The sequence below is a fragment of the Plectropomus leopardus genome, chromosome 6 (assembly GCF_026936395.1).
Source record: "Plectropomus leopardus strain MGB_pleo_1.0 chromosome 6, ASM2693639v1, whole genome shotgun sequence".
In the NCBI taxonomy this organism is placed as follows: Eukaryota; Metazoa; Chordata; class Actinopteri; order Perciformes; family Serranidae; genus Plectropomus; species Plectropomus leopardus.
This window is the reverse complement of record NC_142181.1, coordinates 15,951,992-15,969,620: the sequence shown is the minus strand read 5'-3', so window position 1 is coordinate 15,969,620 and position 17,629 is coordinate 15,951,992. Positions and strand designations below refer to the sequence as shown.

At 40.4% G+C, this 17,629-nt stretch overlaps 2 protein-coding genes across 5 annotated transcripts in view; both read left to right on the top strand.

Moving 5' to 3' along the window:
* Window positions 1-5,543, top strand: part of fchsd2 (FCH and double SH3 domains 2) — an 81,063-nt gene extending 75,520 nt beyond the window's left edge. For all 3 annotated transcript variants that reach the window (XM_088078869.1, XM_088078868.1, XM_088078870.1), the window contains one exon: window positions 65-5,543. In XM_088078869.1, coding sequence (XP_087934995.1) covers window positions 65-157 — 93 coding nt within the window. In that variant the 3' untranslated portion in view covers window positions 158-5,543. The remainder of the gene's footprint in view (window positions 1-64) is intronic.
* A 233-nt stretch (window positions 5,544-5,776) lies between these two features.
* On the top strand, window positions 5,777-17,576 carry LOC121943004 (NACHT and WD repeat domain-containing protein 2). 2 transcript variants are annotated; one of them, XM_088078866.1, is made up of 10 exons: window positions 5,777-5,996; window positions 6,094-6,182; window positions 8,024-8,131; window positions 8,430-8,627; window positions 9,042-9,177; window positions 9,266-9,408; window positions 10,485-10,826; window positions 11,172-11,273; window positions 11,979-12,657; window positions 13,261-17,576. In XM_088078866.1, the coding sequence occupies exons 1-10, from the start codon at window positions 5,915-5,917 to the stop codon at window positions 16,404-16,406; spliced, it is 5,025 nt and encodes a 1,674-aa protein (XP_087934992.1). In that variant the 5' UTR covers window positions 5,777-5,914; the 3' UTR covers window positions 16,407-17,576. The 2 variants fall into 2 exon arrangements, with proteins under 2 accessions (XP_087934992.1, XP_042342285.2); XM_042486351.2 differs by having other exon boundaries at window positions 9,039-9,177.
* The last annotated feature ends 53 nt before the right edge of the window (window positions 17,577-17,629 follow it).

The following is a 17,629-nucleotide window of genomic DNA, read 5'->3' as shown; positions in this document are numbered from 1 at the left end:
CCATCTCCTAACTTTGCCTTTTTTCTTAAAATCACATTTATTATGTTTTGTTTCACCGCTGCAGGTGCGCGCTGCTCCTCCTCCTCCGAAACAGCACTCCCGCCGACCGCAGGAGAAGAGCGACAAGACAGAGGAGGTGGAGATCACACTGGTGTGACAGACAGACAAGCTGGCAGGCAGTTATAGAGACAGAAAAAATAAAAACAGATGACAGACAGACACGTCTTATAGGCTGGGGAACTGAACTGCTCTGAACTGAGGTCAGCTTAAACAAAGTGAGGTGATGTAAACCGAACTGAACCACGTCCGACGCCCTCCCGGCCTCTCCACATCTTTTCTCATCCTGAAGTTGCGGAGGAGAGCAAAGAGAGGGAATGAAGGCAGAGTATCCAATTAAGTAATCTCCGTATTAGCTTCCTAATGAAGTGCAGCAGTAGCCGCCCACACGTCCCCCTCCGCCTTCCCCCGTCCTTCCATTCTTGCCTTAAAACTTTACCTCATTGGGCAGCAAACCAGAGCACACTGAAGAGGAGGAAGAGAAGGAAGAATGTCTAGAGAGGGGGGGTGTGAGGGAAAGTTAATGATGAGTTTGGCAAGTTTTCTTTTATCTTGTTACACTTACTTCAAGATATCGTCAAGTGGTTAATCTCTCTAAACAGGAGGATCATTCTGCAGTGAGAAATTTCCCTTTTTTCCCTCACTTGATAACAAATAATTATGAAACATGAAAAGTTATGGGGCCCTGAAATTGAAAACGTATAGGAGAGGGTTAAAGGACAAGTACAAAAAACGACTGAATGCATAACAATACTAGTAGTTCAAAAAATGCAAATGGATTGTAAAAAGAAATGCGCTGCATTATATATATATAATAATTTCTTATTTTCCCCAATTAACATTTGCCTCTCCTCAAACTTTTTTCCCCCCGTAAAACATGTGAGAATTAGGAAAATTGCGAGGAGGAAAGGGGACTGTGTATCTAACTCGCTTAACTGGCAACACTGGTACCTAAACACTCTGATCATCAGACTTTTCATCTAGCTGCCGAATTGAAGCGAACTATCTTCATAAATGTGCACTTCTATCTGCGATCTTCTATATAATGCACTGCATATTGCTGTAGCATCACTGGATGGAGCTAGTTAGAGCTTGCCGCTAAAGTTCAAGATTTATCGCCTCTTTTGTCCTAAAAAAAAGACAAGTGAAATGCACTTAAAGATTAAAATATTATGAAGATACAGGCATAACGCTGAAGTTTGTGAACTTCTAGTTAGCATAGTGGCCTAGCAAGTAGCTTATTGGCTTAAATCAGGTGTCCAGAAAGCGTGCTGGGCTTTGAAGTCAATTTTCATTGTGCCCAAAATATAGAATTACATTTTTACCAGGTCCATCATGTGATGCCATTCAGCCCAAAAAGACTTTTTGCTCATAGACTTACATTGTGAGACAGATCCCTGTATATAAGTGTGTCGTCCCCCTATCCTCGTTCAAGTTAGCCAAGGGCTGAACAGGAAGTAGCTGCTCAGCTCCTGAAAGTGCGTCTGCTCTATGAGCTCAGCGATGCCTACTAAGCTTGGGGTCATTTTAGAAGTCAAAATTTTTTGATTTCATGTGCCACTAACCAACTTTCATCGAAAATGAACGGAGCCCGGCCTGTAAGGCTGTATCCACTTCTCTTAATGCATCTGTGACTAAATTGCTTTAGCCACTTTTACGAGAGTTTATTCTCTAAAACTACAGCAGTGTGCAGTGCAGTATGTAGCTGATAAACATTAGTTGCAGTAGCTGGTTATGACTAAAGTTAGCTTCAACTTGATAGTTAAAAAAAAAAGGCTTGTGCTCAATGTGTTGTTCAGGTAAGCTAGCTAGCTTAGCCACACAGTCCAGTAAAAAAATAGGGAATAGACAAATGAGTAAATGTGTGCCAAGACTAAAAAAATGAAAAACAAAATAAGCTGGTGAAAGATAAATAGTAAATATGAGTAAAATAAAATGTGTAGTTGACTTATTTGACACCTTTTACTATAATTTGAGTCTCCATTAAGAAGTAGGCCCGATTAGAGCCAGTAAGTGTTTAACTTGCCAAACGTGTCATGATTTGGATGGCAGTTGGGGTTGAAGTAAATGGACAGAGAAACTGGGTGGTGTGTGGACGCAGTGTCCCCCCTTCACCAGCCCTTCCCTCGCCATATATAGTCCTTATCATCATACGTATTCAATGTGTATTAGTACAGTACATTACTGTTGTCATAGGAATGTTATGCACAGCGTTTCATATAGACTAACTCAGCTGATTGGAATACCATGTCTGATATGTAGTGGAAGTTTTATTCTCATCTTATACTGAAAGGGCATTGTAAATACAGTATGAAGGAGAGGTGAAAGAAGAGGTGGGAAGGATGAAAGAACAAGAGAGAAAAAGGAGGCTGGATCCTCCTCTCTGCTCTTTTCTCCGCTTCTCTTCCCACCCTTCCTTTCTCTCTCTCTCTCTCTCCCTCTTTCTCTAATGTCTGTTCTGTCCATTGGCAGTCAGTGTGAATCGATGGCTATCATATACACACATACTTTATATTACGCACTCATTGCTATATCTTCTCTCATTCTGTGAGCCTCTGTGTGCTTGTATCACAGGAGGAGGCCGGTGGTGCTTTCAAAGGCACTGACGTTGTTAGTATTCACTATGTGGTGACGAAGAAAAGTTTTATTTGAGATGACAATGATCATATTTGAGGTCAGGAGTTTTTATTAATCACAGAACGGACTGTATAGAATTTACAGATCACATCTCCTCTCACATTGATTTTGTCTATTTATAGCATTGATCAGTTCACCTACAACATACAATATATCCTTTTTTACTTGCATTACACATTACATTTAAGCCAAGCAACTCCATCACATCACCAAGTGAGTGTTTTTTTTTTTTTAATACAACAGAGGAAACATCCATAAAAATAAATCAACCTTTTACATATCCAGTTTGATATCATCCCTCCGTTTTCCTTTAGTTAATGGAAACAAAAGAGATGTATGAATAAAAATACATCACACTAAATGGACAGAACTAGCAAATGACATTCAAATTAAGCTAAGTACAATTCTTTTGTGTTTTTTTTTACTGAAAGTAACTAAATCTTACCCCCTTAAATACCCTTCAAGCCTTTAAAACTCCTTGCCGAAAGGGCAACGTAGCACTTTTATTTATTTGTACCTTCCCTGGAAAGTAGCAGTACCTTAACATAGCATCAGAATGGATAGAAAGTTATTCTTTTCATTCTGAGTCTATGGTGAACCCTCTTTATTTCAGTGTGACTGATGTTTTTTTTTTTTTTTTATTGTTATTCACCACTCTTCCAAAGAGATGGAGAGATAAATGTGGAAAGTGTAATTTGATGTTTTTTTATAAACACTTATGAAGCAAAATCAAAAAACATGACTTAAGTAAGTGATGTTTTGAATGAAAATTTGAAGACAATGCAGTCTTATGACATGGGCCTGGCCTGTTTGCATGTGTGACTGTTTAAAGGAGAGACGATCAGATGTAAAAGATGTGTCCCAGTTCCTTCCTCCATATTTATTCTGACCATGCAGTTGTTTCCAGCTGTGAGGAGCTCCTTTATCTTATTTGTTACTTTTACGAGCAATATTGTCCATCAGCACAACACTCGACGGTTAGACAAATTCAAAATCTTTGAGGGTACTTTGCTTTGAAATGTACGCAGTATGAAGGCTCTATGAAATCAAACAACAAAAATGAAAGTATTCATCGTATTCATCAATGTTGCTTTCTCTTTGTGAAGAACATAATACATCATGCTCCAAAGCTGCAGTATCATTTCCTGTGGGTACGCCACTGTTAAGTTTCTTAATTTCTTGTAAGAGCAAAAAGAAGAGCAAACATTTCTAGAAAGTGCATACTGTTTATGTTGGTGAAGATTCTCAGTCAGCCTGGTGAGGGTAATTTTAAGAGCTATATTGTAGGCAACTGGACTTCTTGAAGGTGTTTCACCTTTCATCCGAGATGCTTCTGTTTTACCAGACTAATCGGGAGTTGCCTGTAAACTTTGTATGGGTGTGAACACTTATAGAGAGGTCACGTGTGAGCTCTCAGTTTCAGACACATTTGGGTTACGTGTTTTTTATTGACCGTTTTGAGGAAAAACACCTGCACACTACTCTCTGTGCCAAACAAGCTTAATGAAGACAGCGTTGTGATCCTACTTGGATTTTTTTCAGCAGAAAAAAAAGAACCTGACAAAAATTAAAAGATTTTTTTTGACCTGATTAAGATCCGAGTAGGATTGAAACGTTGGCTTCACTAAACTTGTGTGGCATGGAGTCAGTGTGCTGTATGGTGTTTTTTGATATGCACCTACGTAATGTGTATATAATTGCTCTCTTTCATCTTGTTAACCAATCTAGCCATCATTTTAGGGTTAGATGGATCCAGGTGTGAATGGGCGTTAGGCTGTCTGGGGTGGATTATAAGTGGGTGCAAGCGATGGTGCCATGGATCCATCAAACTCTAAAGACCCACATGTGATCCTAACGAGTCTGAAACTAAGAGCTTAAGAGACCTCAACAACTCTGTGGTTGTGGTCTGAGGTTTCACACCTACACAGGGTTTAAAGCCAGTTGATCAGAACTGAAGAGGCCTTTCACATGAGAGGTTAAATGTCTTCAAAATACCTCAGTGTGTACAACATAGCTCTCAGAATTACATAGTGTTTAGCATGAATATGCAGTTTGGAGTCGGGGCACAGCTTCAAACCTTTTGTAAGCAGGAAACAATCTGGTCTGGACTCAGATTCATTGATTTCCTCTTTGATAAAGGTGAGTCATGTCAGACTGAGAAAAGTAATGCAAGAATTAAAGACAGTACTAAAAAATACATATGTTTTTTGCATCAGCTTTTAGAGGCAACATTTTGTGAAGCATCCACACTGAACAAAGTGAGACATACTGGAGGCAGTTGCAGTTTCAGATCCAAACCTCTGCTCCCCTGCCATTGTAGGAGCTGGAATCGACTTGTGACAGTATGTTTAAAGCGACTCGAGCGGCAGCAGCCTCTCCCTCGTCTCTCTGAGCTCTCATTTAAAATGGTTTTTCAAACTTGTCTTGAAGTTTATGGTTTCCAGCAGAACTTCCCACCATAAATGCTCAATCAGTCTTCATATCAAATATAAATTGTATGACTTTTTGTTGCCAGCTGCCACTTTGATCAGGATCATTTTCCCTTTTTTACAGTCCCTCTGGTCCGCTACAGTGTTGAATTATTTGGAATGAGCCTGTTTTCGGTTTTTATGTATTATATAATTCTTTTATTTTTCATCCTTCAATTTGGAGCAGCTTCACAGCTGCTGTTATTAATGATGTGTTGGAACAACTGGCCTTCTCTCTTTTCACGGACTGTTGCCATGGTGACATAATGAGAACAGGTGCAAAAGTCCTTCTGCATATTATTATTATTGGCTGTACAAAAAAAAACAAAGTTTGTATTTATTGTGTACAAATGTTAATTAATAAAAAATATTGAAAAGTTATTCCTGTGTTATTCTGTTTTTTTTGTTTTGTTTTGTTTGAGGGTTTTTTGTGTTCATTTTGTGTGTTTCTGTTGATCTGTGTGTGTTTGTTTGCTTTCATGTCCAATGGTAAGTATTAATGCTCCTCCTCTGCATATTTGAATATGTACACAACAGAGTTGTGTTGCTTTACAGACGTTCCAGTCTCTGGAAGTGGGTGTGATCGTGATAACACACTCTATAAACAGCCAAGGTCTGAGTTTCCAGAGTGGAACAGGAGTGAAAAGAGAAACAACAGTTCAAAGCAGCAACTGAACTTTTTGTTTGGGTCATTAAATATGTACATGCCAAAATTTTTCTTCCCTTGTTTTCCCTTATTTTAGCAGTTTGGCATGTGCTCCAGAGGAAGTCAAATGGATTGGACTCCTTCAGATTCCACCTGTGTGAAACTCTATCTGTGCTCCAACCCAGAGGGTATGTAGAAACCAGACGATGCGAGTTTTTGTTCTTTGTCCATGTTTTTTGAGTTGTTTTATATATAGATGTGTACGTTGTTTGTGTTTCTGTATAGATAGCGTGGTGGAGCGCAGAGCTCTGAGGGAAAGTGTGTTCCCAAAACTTAGAGAGCACTGTAGACACACACTGGGACTGGATGTCAGGGTGAGTACACGCTTCTCGTTTTAAATCTGCAGAGAAAACACATCGCTGATAACTGTATGTGTGTGTCCTGTGTATTGGAGAGGAAAAGGTACTACTTTTTTCTTTTATTGAAAGTTTTACACCCTTTCCTTCCTTTAAGCACCACTTAACACGGTAACACCTACTGTAATGCATTGTTAATGGCTTTTAGAGACAGGAGGAGCACTCAGCTGTGGTCCACTGGAGGGAACAACTTACATTTTATTTGCTTCAATTTCATTGGCTTCCGCACAATAAAAGAGTCATAAAAATTAAGATAAAACAATGAAATTATTCATAAAGAGGTCCCTGAATATCTGTCCAACTAATTTAATTGCTTCAGAGACAATCACAGTCACCATCAGTACCTCTGAAACTGATTGAAGCAGAGAGAAATTTAAGGTGGCAAATTGTCTCTTAGAATAGAGATATTGCACCAACTAACACAGGGTTGTCCTTTTATGGGCTTTTTTTTTTTTTTAACTATGCATGTAATTATATGAATATTATATTTGCACCTGTTGGTCTTTCCAGACATGACGCCTATCTGTGACAAAAGTTACATATATGCAGTTGTTTCTGTTTATAGTGATGCATCCCGGTGGTGCTTTTATCTCTTTTTGAAATGTGCATCTTTTTTTCCCCAATAGGAATAAAATAAAAGAATCAAAAGTTGATGTTTTTATTACCTCAACTTGATTTTTTATTTTTTTACATTCATGTGTTTGTTTTGTTCATAAATGTTGAATATGATAGAGGCTGCTGATGCTATCAGAGGAGAAGGTCATGAGTTAAAGGAATACTTCACCCACAAAATGACCATTTATATAACAATAAGTCAAGTCATGTTCCCTTTAATTTGCAAACTTTCAGTTCAATTTTAAATAGTAATGTTTTAACAAAAAAACAAGTGTTTGGGAAGTACCGAGAACACAACTAGATAAATAACACTTGGATTATGCTGCACAAGTTGTATAAGAGTTTGTAAATGGATGGTTTTATATAGTTTAGCTGATAATAAACGTGGTCCTCAGTTAACCCGTCCGTCAATATATTCACTGTTTTCCATTGAGGCATGCAAGAAAAACATTGTTTTCTTCTCAAATTCAAGGTAACACTGATTAAAAATTGGTCACTTTGTGGACGAAGTATTCCTTTTAAGTTACTGTTCTGTCTGACGGTAAAAAAAAAAAAAAACCCAAACAAAAAAAATCCATTCGTGATATGTATTCAGATTAATCTGAAAAGCTGCAGCCAGAAAAATAATTTACTGTCTGCCGAGGAATAATTGACTAATTGTTTCAGTACAATTACAGACAGATTGAAGCCTCTCCAAGACTTTTCTATGTAACATTGCTCACAGCCAACAGTGGAATACAAAAGCAAAATTATTGGTAGCTTCCAGTTGTGTTTGTGTGTGTGTGTTTGTTTGTGTCCCCTTTCTTCTTTCACATTATCCCCCTGTGGCCATTCCTTTCAAAGTGCAGTCAATTTTACCCAACTTTGCCTAATTCAATTTAACTCAGAAAGAGGATGAGCAGCTGTAATGCGACTCTGCATAGTGAGTGTCAGTGTGTATGAAATCACCTCAGGGCAGTTCAAACAGCACATTGTGCCATCTCTTTTCAGCAGCATGTGTAATTAGAGATGTAGAATAGACATAGAATATCATATGTTTCTGAGCAGCACCTGCCCGATTGTTGCTGCACCGCACTGCAAGCTTTTCATAAACTCATTATCAATCATCTCTCTCGTCTAGATTGTTTTAACCATTATGTTGTGTGTGTGTGTGTGTGTGTGTGTGTGTGTGTGTGTGTGTGTAGGTGATAGACCCATTTGAGTCCAGTGATCCCAGTCGTTGGCCAGATGAAAACACGAGACAGCAGCTGATTACAGAATGCAGAAAGAGCTCCGCAGGACCTTTTTTACTGGTAAATAACGTAGTCATACATATAAAGTGGTACAGCACACCACAGCCTAAGCAGGAGCAATACAATCTTAAAAATAAAAAAGAAGATTCAATTAAATTATAGTTTAAGTAATACAGAGTGACCAGCACAGATGCACTTTAACCACACACTATTGTGTACTTTAACTATCAGCTGCTGTTGAATCAGTCCCTGCTGAGCTTTATAAATCTATAAACAACCATAAAATTGAGAACTAAAAAGGAGTGAACAATGCATCCCCTGCTGCTGTTCCCTCTGCACCCACATGGCGGTGTTACAGGCCTTGGTAGGACATCAGTATGGTGCAGCCAGTTTACCCGCCCAGGTGGAGGTGTCAGAGTACCAGCTGCTGCTGCAGGAGAGCCAGCGAGCGGGTGTCAGCACCGAGGAGCTGGAGAGAGTGTACCAGAGGGATGAGAACACCATCCCTCCCTCCTACTGCCTGAGACCTCCACACACACACACCTGCTGTCCTCAGGTGATCACACTGAAGCTCAGAAATAATTCATCTGTTGTCTTAATTTAGATTAAATTATAATTAAGATTCTTTTGTTGAGCAAATGGGAGTAGGTTTTGTCCAAATGAAGCTGCTTATGATTGGTGTGAATATGAATGAAAGAAGAAGAAGCAGTCATTAAAATGTTTCTGAAATATAAACACACACACAAATAGTATTATTTTTTGATTGAAACTAACTTAAGCATGAAGAAATATAAGTTAATCCTCTTAATAGTTAGTACTCCTGTGGTCATCATGTGTTGAGTCTATATGCCAAATATTCTTGCATTTCTATGGTATATGTCAAATTTTAGATATAATTTAACTAATAAGTAATAATAATTTCTTTTTTCACAAGTGTTGCGCTGTGATTTTCCTGTTTGTTGTTCAGCAGGCAGAGGTTAAGGAGGACAAGGAGATGGCTATAGAGTCTAAAGAAGATCTGAGGAAGGTGTTTCAGTCTGCTGTGAGTCTGTGTGTCCACAACGGCCTCATGTGCCCAGAGAGAGCTCAGAGCTACTACAGATCAGGTGAGCTACGCTATACTGTAAGTCCTTGTGTGTGTGTAATATAGTATAATTGAAGTATAATTTATTATATTCTTTCTTTTTCTTCCAGCCCTCGATGCAGATTTGCGATTTGCTCTGGACAGCTGTCCTGATAAAGGCACCATCAGACGCTGTCTGATTTACATCCACAGAGTCCTCAACGCAAAAAGCACTAGAGAGAAAATGAAGTCACAACCTGTGCCACAGTCAGAGGTAAGAGTCATCTGTCACCTTTTCACTGGAAGAGCACTCCACTTTCTCTCACACACATCATAGTGCGAATCATAGACAAAAGTACATTTTTTCATTTTCATATTATTTTTACCATTGATTTCTTAATTTTGGAAGGAAAACATGCTTCTTATAGTTGATCTGAACGTGTGGCCTTTCAGAAACCAAGTTTTTAGTTTTGTTTTCACAGAAGGAGCAAGTCTGATTAAAAGACTGATTAAAATTACGAGCAGTTTATGAATGGTTGGAAAACTGGTCTACCGGGCACAGGCACAGGGGTCTAAAGTGTCAGGGGGTCCCGCTGGCCTTCACTTGCAAAATGTCAGTCAAATAACATGTACTGACCATGAAGAGATTCAAAATGACCAGAACAAGATGCAAAAAGACTAAAAAGAGACTCAAAGGAAGTGCAAAGAGAAAAAATAACTATGAAATAACTACAAAGGGGGACAAAATAATTACAAAAAGACTCAAACTATCAAAAAGTACACATTACTTCAAAAAGACACAAGATTACCTCAGGGACCCATACAGCTTTAAAAAGACACAGGGGGCCTTTGCATATCTGTGCCCAGGGGCGTATAGTCTCATAATCCGTCCATGAGTTTACGTGAAACATTAGTTAATTTTCGCTAATAAATCACTTCTGTAAACTACCATAAACATCCAAGACATAAAGAATTTTGATTCAAGTAAAGGTGAAATCACAAGCATGACTCGAGGCATGCCTCCATTCACATGGAACATTTGCAAAACAAGTCCTTTCTAATCCTTTAATTTAAGTTCTGTATTAGTTCCTGACAAAGAAACACTATGTGTGTTTACAAAAGCACAGAGATGCGGTTGCAATATCTCTCGTGTGTAGGTTTTCTAAATGATGGTTCATGCCTCCTGTCAGGTTGTCATTGTAAATGTGAATTAGTTCTCCACTGTCTCATCTACTGTGTGTGTATTATATCAGAGATAGCTCAGAATGAAATAGAGATGGAAGTTGTATCAAAAATTGACACAGAAAGTAATTCAAAGTCTCTTTTTTCTCCTCTATCCTGTACTTTTAGGCTGCTACATTCGACCTCAGCACAACGCCCTCCGATGCACAATTGCTCTCAGAGCTTTGTGACACCTTCCTCCCAGCTCTCATCACATCCTCCCACCTTCTAGTCTACGCCACCACCACAGAGTGTGACCGCCGCCATGGTTACACAACAGCCAAGAGGCGGGGCTATGTCGAGGCTCTGTGCCAGCAGGTGTACTCGAAACTTGTGGGGATGATTGACAGGTTGAGCATCTCAGAAAGCTCTCAGCTTGGTAATGCTTTGGCCAGAGAGCAGGCCGAGCAGGAGGAACTGTGTGACATCCTGTCCACATTTTATGACGTCAGACGGCCAGAGGAGCAAAAGGTCAGGATAAAGGTGTTTTTCTGGATGGTTTCTAAACACAAAAAACATTGCCTTAAAATGTTTAACTTTTAAGTCTTTTATTTTTTTCATTTTTCTAATGCTCATATTGTCATTTTTTTTTCTAAACTGACAGAATGACAGATTAAGAACTGAGGAAGATTGACAACAGTCTGTTGAGTGGCACACATTTATTAATGCATAATTTAGTGGCTTTGGTTTTTATCGATTTAAGGTCACATTGTGCATATTTTCTGATCCATCCATCTTTATTCAGACATTCTGACAGAGTCAAACATTTCAGGTGCAACACTGCATCACTACAGTTATTCTTTCCATTCACTGTAGGTCAGAGCCTATGTGGAGCAGAGGGAACAACAGAGCCCACTAGTGGTGACCGGAGGACCCTGCACCGGGAAGACTGTTCTGCTGGCACACTGTGCTCAGCAGGTAAGTGGACTGAAGTTACAGTGAATCTCATATTTCAAGTCCCTCCACCCAAAACCCATTTCAAATATAAATAGTAAACTACATGCTATAAACAGATAGGGCTGGAAGTTAGTATTCGCACTTCAGTAGGATGATCACACTAATTTTCCTCTTCAATTTTTCTTTTTATCATAAAATGTCACCCATTTGCATATTAAATTGATCTTTTTAGCTTGACACACTTAATCTGTGGAAATTATTAGTTATTAATAAATTACTTAGGTATGGAAAAAGTATTTGCTGCCAATTTAATTAAAGTGTTTTTTTAAAAGCAAAAAAGCCTGAATTTAATTGTTTCTAGCCTCTCAAATATGAATGATTTCTGAATCATGTAGTTAGGTTTTAGACTTAGGAAAAACAAAACAAAAAAAAGACATTTGAACACATCTCATTCAGTCCTGGAAAATGGTGACAGACGTTTTTCTTTATTCTTTATAGACCAAATAATTTATCGATTCATTGATTCATCAAGTTTGGGTTTGCTTCTTTCTTTAGTCTGCCTGCATCTTCAGTTTTTTTTATCAGTTGTATGAAAGCTTGCTTTTTGGTCTTTAATCTTGCTTGATGTTTTGCAATTGAGTCCTCTCTAATTTTGTGAAATGTGACATACATTGTGAGACATGATATGGAAACATGGTCTTGATGACATATTTTGTCTCTCCACAGATAAAGTCTTGGCTGACGGACTGTGATCCTGTGGTGATCACTTATTTTTGCAGCCTGTCAATCAACCTGTCCCCGAGACACTTTTTGTCGAACCTGTGTTATCAAATTGCCGGTAGATATCACAGCGCATCTTCTTCTGACCAGAATCCCAGTGACCTGGAAGACCCCCACTGTATCACAAACCCCAGAGTCTGCAATTCCAACTGTAACCTGACGTCTAACATTTGTCTGTCTGAGCTCAAAGAGCATCTCTCATCCCTCCTCTCTGTTATGCCCTCTAACAAACAACCTCTAGTTCTCCTCCTCGATGGCCTGGATCACATCGAAAACAACATTAGACTTCACATTATAGAGAGCTTCCCGTCCCCGCTTCCTCCCAGCGTCAAACTCATCCTCACAGTCTCCTCGAACCGAACACAAATCCTGCAAGCCATCAGCCCACAAAGAAGTCCACCTCAGTGTGTATCAGAAAGCAGTGAGAATCAGTCAGGATATGTGTGTGTTCAGCTGGGATCGATGGACAGGAAACAATGTGTGAAGTTGTTGGCATCACTGCTGAGCAGTTCAGGACGAAGGGTGACATCAGGACAGCAGGTGCTGGTGAACCAGGCGCTGACTTCCTGTTGTCTGCCTCTATATGCTCGACTCCTGCACCTCCACACCTCGCTGTGGCACTCTGGTACGACTAATACAGGAGACAAATGATTCTTAAAGGGTGGAAAATATTCTGTGCTTTTCTTTTCATCAGCAAATCCCATGAAAAGACCAAAACCAACAACGCATTTGTCTGTCTCTAAATACTGTACACCATTCATGTGTTGCCCAGCCCCAAACCTTATCTTTCCTCCGCAGTTATTAATCTTTAAAAATGGGTCACAAATGTATGGCTTCATTTAAAATTTCAATTTAAAGCTAAATTATTTCCTAAAAGTAGTAAAACCTAGAAGTTAATACTACGGTTTTGGGGGACTATTTTCTGCCATGGATTTTGTGTGCTCATGCAGAAAATCCTACTACAAGTTTTTTTTTTCTTTGTGTTTTTTTTTTGTTTGTTTTTTACACATTTTTAATAACGTTTATGCATAAAAACAAAATTAGGCAACAGTTGCATTCACTACATTCTCACATGTATTAAAAAAGGAGTGGAAGAATTAAGAAATCAAATTTTCTAAATCACTGTATTTAAAAAAAACATGGTGAAATAACTTCTTGATTTTTTAATGTCAACGGAGTTCAAACATGCTGATACATTTATCTCCTTTTGTCTTTCTCTCATCATCAGATTCAGATGTGATAGAGTCGTCTCTCCCTGATGGCGTCCATTCATCCATTTCTGCACTGCTCAATCACCTCGAGCAAAAACACGGCTCCTCTTTCGTTGCTCGTACTATGTCCTACCTCACCCTCTCCAGGACCGGGCTCACTGAGGCCGAGCTCGCGGATCTGCTGTCCAGTGATGATGAAGTGTTGGCTGAGTATGACAGCTCGTCCTTCAATTTAAGGGTCCCGCAAATCGATGTGGAGAGACTTCTGTTGGACTTGAGGAGGTTTCTCATCAGGAGGACAGTTGCAGGGTCACATGTTTTGTTCTGGGTGAGCAGGCATTTTAAACTAGTGGTGGCTAAGAGGTACTTAGCCAACGGTAAGGTGAGGGGGAGTATTCATTTGTCAATGGTGGACTATTTCAGCAGTCAATGGGCTGGCGGAGGTGCAAAACCACTTCTTGTAAAGCAGAAATCTGGACCAAACAAGGACATCGCCCAAAAAGAAGTATACATAGATAGGCAGCCATCCAGCCAGCCTTTTGTCTTCACCTCTTCTTCCAAAAAGGTTGCCCGAGTAAACTTGAGAAAGGTCTTAGAATTGCCGCATCACTTGCAAGAAAGCGACAAATGTGGAGAGCTGGAGCATGGGCTGTTAATGTCTGTGAGGTTTCACCAGGCTATGGTTCAAGAGGGACTCCTCGGAGATCTGGTGGCTCTGTTGGCAAGTGAAGAAAGGTTATCCAACTTGAGTTTGTCAAGAGAAAGAGCACTCCTAGCGAGCATATTGAAGACTTATGCTTGCTTACTGCAGAGCTCACCCCTACAGCTGCACACAGTGATGGAGACAAGCCTCCTTCCTTATCTGGAGGTCTTTACTGCACTTGAGGGTTATGTCAGAGAGATCAGACAGGAGAGGATGAACAGAGGAAGAGGATTAGGAGTAGAGCTTTGCCCTGCTCCTTCCTCTGTTCCCTCCATTCAGTGTTTAAAGTGTGATGCCAAAACTAAAGATGTCTCTGTTATAGAAGCAGCTGCGGCAGAGTGTGGGGTTGTAGAAGAGATCATGGATGACGGCACGGCTTGGATTTGGAAAAGCTCCGGGTGTGATGTCGTCAAACTATCATTGAGCTGCGAGCAGAAGGAGCTGAAGTTTGTAGGAGTGAAGAGCAGCGGTCAATTCATGCTACTTTCCACACAATGCAACAAGCTTTTCTTGTGGGAAGTGACGGGCCAAGAGATGTTTTTGCAGGTTGAGGACCCTTTGTCGGCGAGCAAAGTCGAAGGGTTTGTTGCATGTCAGAAAAAGATATTCTTGTGGTGGAAGGATGAGTGTCATGTGAGTGTGTTTGACGTCTCCAGTGAGACCTTGACTCATCTTCAGTGTCAAAGCTGCGTGACCTGTTTGGTTTGCTCCTTGAACAGCTTTTACATGTACTGTGGACAGGAGGAAGGCACAGTGTCCATATTTGACACCGGCACCGGCAGCCTTCTCAGCACCTGTTCAAACTCAAACAATAAAGCGGTTGTATCAATAATCCTGCGTGAAGATAAGTGGGAAATGGCATGTGTTGACAGGACAGGGAGCGTAACTGTTTGGGATGTGGCGGCCAAAAGAAACTCACCCAGACTTCTCACAGAAAGCTTTACTGGGGATGAATCTAATACCATCCTCAATATAGATTACTCACATGAAATCAACACTTTCCTGTTGTGTCAGTCTCACCAGGTTGCACTGTGGGACACGTGTGACTGGGAGTTGTGGGACCACTTCTTGGCTCCGCAGGGGAGGGCTTTTACTCAAGCTGTGCTCTCCCTGGATGGTCACCTTATCTTGGCTTTGTTAGACACCTGTCCCCTTGTCTTGGTGTGGCGGGTCAGCACAGGGGAGTGCGTTCTCTCTTTAGAAACAAACAAACAGCCTCGAACACTCCTCAAAACGGCCTCAGATGTCGTTTGTGTCACTCATGACGGCTGCCTGACAGTTTGGGACTCTGGGATGATAGATGCTGCAGGTACAGCTCCAAAAATGGGGTGTGGAGTGACAGGAGTGGTAGTTGAAAGCACAGGAGAGTGTTTCTACACGTGTGATGGCTCAGAGACTGTGTGGAAATGGAGATTAGAAACAGGACTCCCACATGCTAACTTCCTACACGATGGTCCTGTAGGTGAACTGCGCATATCCCCGGATAACATCCACCTTGTGACACTCTCAGCAGGGGAAATATACGTTTGGCAGACAGAAACAGGTCAGAATATCCTGCGAATCAGAGGCAGCAGAGCCACAAACATCCTGATCACCCCTAACAGTAACTTCGGGGTGAGTATTTCTGACCGAGGGTTGTCTCGGGTTTGGAGGCTGGCAAATGGGAGCATTGTGTGCAGCATAAACCCATACCTATCTGATGCCCAGGTGTCGCCTGAGAGCACTTTCCTTGTCGGCCTTCGTCGTGGAGACCTGTTAGCTGCCAGTCTGTGGTCGGGCTCGATCAGTAAGCGTTTCTCCTGCGTGGAAAGCTCGGAGCATGTTGTTGCTTTCCACATGCTGTCAGAACACCCAGACTTTGTGGTGGTGATGACCACCTCAGGAGCGGTGTACACCTGGAAAGTGGCGGAGGAGACGCTATGTAGGCACTTCCAGCTGCCTCATACGTTTCACTGTCAGCCACAAGATTTCCAAATGTCCTCTGATGGGAGCTTTGCCCTGCTGTCCACTGATAATGAAGCCATCAACCTCTTGGACTTAACCCAGGTCAGACTGTGCTCATTCAAGGCTGAGGGTCCTGTCATTCAAGCTTGTTTAGATAAAACTGGATGCTACGCTGCATACATATCCCGTCCTGCCACCAGCCTGGAGAAAACCTGCGTCTGTTATCTGCACGCGAGGCCAGTTCTGACAGTTTTACGACTCTCAGACGGGGAAAGAATAGGAAGTGTGTGTCTGGCTAAGAATCCATTGACTCTGGCTGTGTGTGAGCGGCAGTGTGTGTTTGTGGGCTTTGAGGACGGGTCGGTAGGTGTGTATTCAATTTTAGATGTCAAGATCTATGAGGAGGAGTCAGTCAGGTGCAGAAAGAGTTTGAATGGTCGGTTGAAGCAATGCCCCTTTGACAGAGTGCCATTGAGCTGGTTACCACTAGCAACTGCCAATATAACATGGCCTTAAAGTTGGGATAAGCAGGGTTTTTTTGGCTCCATTAGGCAAATATTCCATGTCAGCATATTGTAATTAAAGTGGTCTGAGTATTAGATTTCTGCACCTCCTCTTAGCTTACCAGGGTTTGAAGCCAATTTTAGTGGCCAAAAGGGAAAGTACACCATCAGGTTGTCACATGTTGCCTTGAGTTAAAAATATTTTTCATTGTGCTGTGAACTAGGGCGAAAAGTGTTACGTGTGTTATCTTGTGGAAAAAAAAGATTCTTATCTCTGACTGGAATGTAATGATGATACATCTGAGGCACAAAATGGGGCTATTAACTTCACAACAATCCTCTTATTACATATTTTATCTCATCTATCAGAACTCATACATATCATCATTATCACATCGGGGCACGTTGGGCTCTCCTCTGTTTGAGCAACTATTGAACAATGTTTGTTTTATTATGTTTTTATGTGTGTCTAAAGGGTGTGTATGTTAATGATGTTTTTGAGGTTTTAACTAAAGGTAATTTTCTGTCACTATGTGATAGATAATGAAGTTTTTTTGAATCTTGAATCCTTATCTGTAACAGGCAGATTCAATTTGTATTTTGTGCCTTTTCTAGAAAACGGCCTATCCCAGCTTTAAGATGAATATAAACAGTTGTCGGACTGTTTTTTTAAATAGGCTACATCTATGTAGAGGATCGATATGATAGCACACAAAGTAATTATATGCATATTTGTATATATATATGCTGTGTATTGATGTAGGCTATACATAAAAATACTGCGTGTCTGTGTTCTACACTTCTTGTGAAACTGCCTCACCATTTGTTTCAGTTTCCGCTGTACTGAGTTTATAATGATCACACAGCTGATCTCACTGCAGAAAAGTCCTCCCAGAATTTATCTGAGTTTCGTTTCTGTGAAAACAGAGCCCATCACTTGTACACATGTATGCGTAATAACAAAAGTAATTTGTTTTAAACGCCTTATTTACGCCTTTGTTTCTACATTTAAAAAGCATTGACACTTTGACATTATCACATATTTTTTCTTCAATTAATTTCTGTTGCGCTCATGCTGCCTTTCCCATTTCTAGGTAAGCTCGTAAATTACAGTACTTCTATCGTTCTTATTATTATTTTGTGCACTGTTAGCTTTTGGTCCAAAGTAAGTCAAAAATCTGCCCAGTATTAAACTCGTGAATCATGTAAGACATTTAAACTAGACCCACTCAACAA

Bases quoted from the DNA above. Each gene is read 5' to 3' on its own strand.
- LOC121943004 (XM_042486351.2), top strand. From the start codon at position 5,915: ATGTGCTCCAGAGGAAGTCAAATGGATTGGACTCCTTCAGATTCCACC. The intron at 8,628-9,038 runs GTGATCACACTG...TTTGTTGTTCAG, and splicing joins CACACACCTGCTGTCCTCAG to CAGGCAGAGGTTAAGGAGGA. The intron at 9,409-10,484 runs GTAAGAGTCATC...CTGTACTTTTAG, and splicing joins AACCTGTGCCACAGTCAGAG to GCTGCTACATTCGACCTCAG.